We start from the raw sequence: 4,290 nt of genomic DNA on the forward strand, positions 1-4,290 counted from the left end.
TCCCAATTCGTCGGTCATCCGACGTGACGTCGAGAGAGACCGACTGAAAGGGAACTTAAAGCTAATTAAAGTTAAGTTTGTTTGTCACACATAGCTACCACATGACTTCAGAAATCTGCTTTAATGGGTTTTAAACCTTTTTGGAGCGACAAATATAAAAAGGAGCAGTGCAAATTCTTTTTTGTGTGTTTCTCAAAAAGTAGCAACATATGGTTTGAAAAAACAGGGGAGTAAATCATTTTTATTTGCGGTTGAACTATTCTTTTGAATGAACACAGCAAAACTGCTGAAAAAAGAAGTGTGGTGAAGGTTGAAGCTCAAAGTAATGTGTTTTCAGACTGTCCAGCCACATAAAGGCTTCTTTACATTTGGGGGAGGATACTAATGGTACCATCATTATTATGCAGAGTACCACGTGTTTCTAATAGTTTCATGGTTATCCTTGTCATATGAGGCATGAGCACTGCAGCAAATACAAAAGTTACAGAAACTATGATTTAATAGTATGATGTGGGTGCGCAATAGTATGATGTTGAAAGGTAAAACAGAAACTGCTATATCTTACCTCAAGGTCATTAAGTGAATGAGCCAGACTGAGTCGTTTAGCGATACCTGATGGTCTTCGTACAGAGGAACGTCCCCTTGTGAGTGCCCAAAATAAAGACCCCTGAGAAGACAAACATTAACCAGAGTTTACAGTTACAGTTTCATAAGAGTGACTGGCATAGCAAAGGTTTCATTCCAGGTAACACTATATAATTGTAGAATTAAAAAATAATTACTATATAATTTACAATTGGCTACCATCCTCTTTTTTCAGTTGTGTTACTCCTAATTTAAAATTAATTTGTATTTCAATTTCAAAGGAACATAAAACAAAAAAAGTTACCATTGACCATAATATTAATTAATTATTAATATTTTCGATACATTATCTTATTGATTGTAAACAGGAAATCAGGGTAACTGCATTGAAAATGCAAAATGGCTTTTTTTTTATTCTTTTATTTGTTTATGTACTTTCACAAAATTAATTTAACACATAATCGTTGATATATAAACTGCAACACCAATGACATTACAATTGGTTAAAGTGTTATTATCTACATTATTAAATAAAATGTTTGATTTTATTTATTTAATTTTATTTATTAATTTTAGATACGGTTGGCATCTAAAAAATACTTTCCAATACATAATTGATTTAGGCTTCAAAATTAAATCCAAAGGGCAAGACATGTCAGAGGGAGACAGATGCCTAGCAATAAATCATCAGTGAAAGGAAGGAAATAATAATATTCTTCTGTTCCCTTACATGGCTGACAAATTGTTGCTAGGTGACTCTCGACATTGTTAATAGAGCTAAAGCTGATCCATCCAGCGTAATCATATTGAACTGCACTAATCAACCCAATAGCTCCATCTGCTGTGCCTGTTACTTGCAGCACCATCTGTTCCTTGGCTCATTGTATTAAGCCCTTTAACTTAGCATGGTGGCAAACTGGCAAAAAACCTGCCATAAGACTGACCACAGGGCAGACAGCAACGACAAAGCAAAGATTGTCTCATTTGATACATAAAATAATAGTGGACAAGCTGTAAAATAGCCCATAGTAATATTATAGTGTAAATTATTTTGTTTTAAGCATCACTATTATTATTACTCATACATAAGGTTAATTACATTATTTTGCTAACCACCAAAAACACCTTAGCAACTGCATAGTTGAATGTAGACCAAGGTTTTATAGTGTAGTATAAGAACAGATTCAGATACCAAGTCATCAGAGATTTGTTTTATTCTGACCTTATTTTCCCCATCCTTATGCTTGGCTGCACTACTGAAGAACCTGGAGGTCAGCTCAAGCTGTGGAGTGAAGTTCATTCTCTGAGGATGTTTGAGATCTTCTAGTGGTTTGTATCGGAGAGTTGGGATTTGTTTCATAGCGGAAGGAAGGATGCTACTTTTACTTGTGGGCCCATCGCTGTCCCTTTCCACCAAGCATTCAATGCTGTTGGGACGAGACTTCTGCCAGCGAGCCTTTAAGCCAATGGAAGGTCTGCGTTGACTGGTTCTCAGTTTAGGTGGCAAGTTAGATTGCATACTAAGAGAAAGAGGAGTAAAAGCTGAACTGTCTGCCTTGGCTGAGACACCTGATTGAGTCACAGGTTGAGCAGCTCCTGCTAGCGGTTCGGACAGAAGGCACCTGCACTCCGGTTTGTTTCTGTGCTGTGAATAATATGGTGGTGGGTTGGAAATGTTTGGAGGCGTGAAGCTCCACTGGCCACTGAGACTGTCTCTATCCTCCGGCGAAGCATTTCCGATCCCGCTGTCACTGCCACTGCCATTGTTACGTGCGTTTTGTGGTTCTTCTTCAGGATTCTCGCTGTCAAGTTTCAGTCTCAGTTTTTCAATATAGTCCCCCATGTCAGAATAGAGGATGGACACAAAGTGAGAAATCGAGTGTGGAGTTTGAGGAAACTCCAAACAGCCTTGAGTGTCTGGATCTGGAGTGCAGGGAATCCCAAAGTGCCCTATGATGCTTTGGTGCTCCTTGTGTTCATAAAGCTCCGGATCTATGAAAAACACATGACATAATGTCTTCAGGGTGCTTGTCTGCATCCCAGCATGAATATTTTTGGTCGTATCAACCGAGACAAGGCCAAAGAACCTGCTGTCCTCCGAGCAAATGACACAAAGCGCCAGGTTCTCCGCTGGGTAAGATGCTAGAACGACATCTCGGTCATCGCAAAGCTGAACGCAGTTGCATTTGACCCTCATCATGACCAGCGAATGGGTCTTCTGCTCAATGCCAATCTGACTAATGCATTCACGGATGGCTTGCAATGCCTCCTCCTCAGATTGTGACGTTACTAGCTCCAGTTCCATGGAGTTGATGTATCCCACAATCATCGCAAAGTTCAGGATGCTGGAGTCAGATACAAAGTCATTCTGACTCTGAAGGTCTGAAAACACAGAATCCTCACTTACGACTCGAGACGTGTCATCCTGTGAAAGACTATTTGACCTACGCTGCTGCAACCAATAAGACATATCTGGTTCAGAGAAAGGTCTTTGTTTTTTCTGCTTCTCTTGATGGGCGCTCATGGTGCCCTGATCAGAGATCTCAAAGACAGTATCAAAACTTCCAACCGACTGAAGCATCGGCTCCCTCATGTCCATACTGTTGGGGAAAGGATCCTTTTTTCCGGGATTGAGCCACGGCAGTTTGCTCTTACTCTGACAACCCAGTTCCTCATCACTGGAGCAGGAGGCCATGGGTGGCCTGTCACCTGATGTGACCAGCAAACACAGTGATTGTGATGACATACCAATCAGCTTCACCACAACTTCATGCGGCGCCTCGGACACGTCTGTATCGTTCATACGCAAGATGCGGTCCCCAGGCCGCAGTCCGATACTGTACGCTGAACTCCCTTTTATTATTCCCCGCAGGACACAAGGTGCTTGGCCGGCAATGGTGAACCCGTAGCCAGCTCTGCCACGCTCCAGCTCCACCCTGCGCACCGCCGGGCTGGGGGGACGATCCGGATGCCTCATAGTCGACTCAGCTGGCTTCAGAACTCGCATTTTGGTGCTGGAACTCACAATAGTAGTACTTTGTACTGGTATAGTAGTTTCGTTCAGATACAGTTCCAACCATGAACAATCATCTTGCTGCACTGCTACAGATCAGACCTGAGGGGAGTAAAATGACTAAGGTTAGAATATGACACTTTTTCATTTGTTGAAATAGTAGGCAAATATATGTCAAGTCAAGTGAACTTTATTTCTATAGCGTTTAATACAATAGACATCGTGTCGAAGCAGCTTCACAGAGATAAACAGAAAAGCAGCTCAATTATAATATGTAAGATGAATAGAGATATAACCCCTGACCACACACACACAAAAACATACCAAATTTTAAAGCAGTGGCCTGCAGGAAGACTATTTTTCCACCCCACCCGTATTTTATTATTTGTAGCACAAACTTTAAGAGTTCTGAATGAATCACTCTGATGAAAAAGCTTTGACCATTCTGATCATCTTTTAAAAACTACAAGGACATTTATATAAAATGTATTACATATTTTATTTTATACACATAGTGTGGCATGTTATTATTAGTATTATTAAATTATTTTAAACAATTATAAACAATTACAAACTAACAATTTCTTCATTTTATTTCAAGCAGTGTTCTGAACTCATATACCGATATATATTATATATATATATATATATATATATATATATATATATAACACACATATACACACACACAC

General features: G+C 39.8%; 1 protein-coding gene across 1 annotated transcript in view; it reads right to left on the reverse strand.

Annotated features, from left to right (window-relative positions):
- Window positions 1-3,576, reverse strand: part of LOC107683504 (regulator of G-protein signaling 12-like) — a 43,342-nt gene extending 39,766 nt beyond the window's left edge. The window contains exons 1-2 of the mRNA XM_016479557.1: window positions 1,808-3,576; window positions 566-667 (exon numbers count right to left, since the gene is read on the reverse strand). Coding sequence (XP_016335043.1) covers window positions 566-667; window positions 1,808-3,562 — 1,857 coding nt within the window. The 5' untranslated portion in view covers window positions 3,563-3,576. The remainder of the gene's footprint in view (window positions 1-565; window positions 668-1,807) is intronic.
- Window positions 3,577-4,290: the final 714 nt, after the last annotated feature.

This window comes from Sinocyclocheilus anshuiensis, unplaced genomic scaffold (assembly GCF_001515605.1).
Source record: "Sinocyclocheilus anshuiensis isolate Anshui unplaced genomic scaffold, SAMN03320099.WGS_v1.1 scaffold874, whole genome shotgun sequence".
NCBI classification, from domain to species: domain Eukaryota; kingdom Metazoa; phylum Chordata; class Actinopteri; order Cypriniformes; family Cyprinidae; genus Sinocyclocheilus; species Sinocyclocheilus anshuiensis.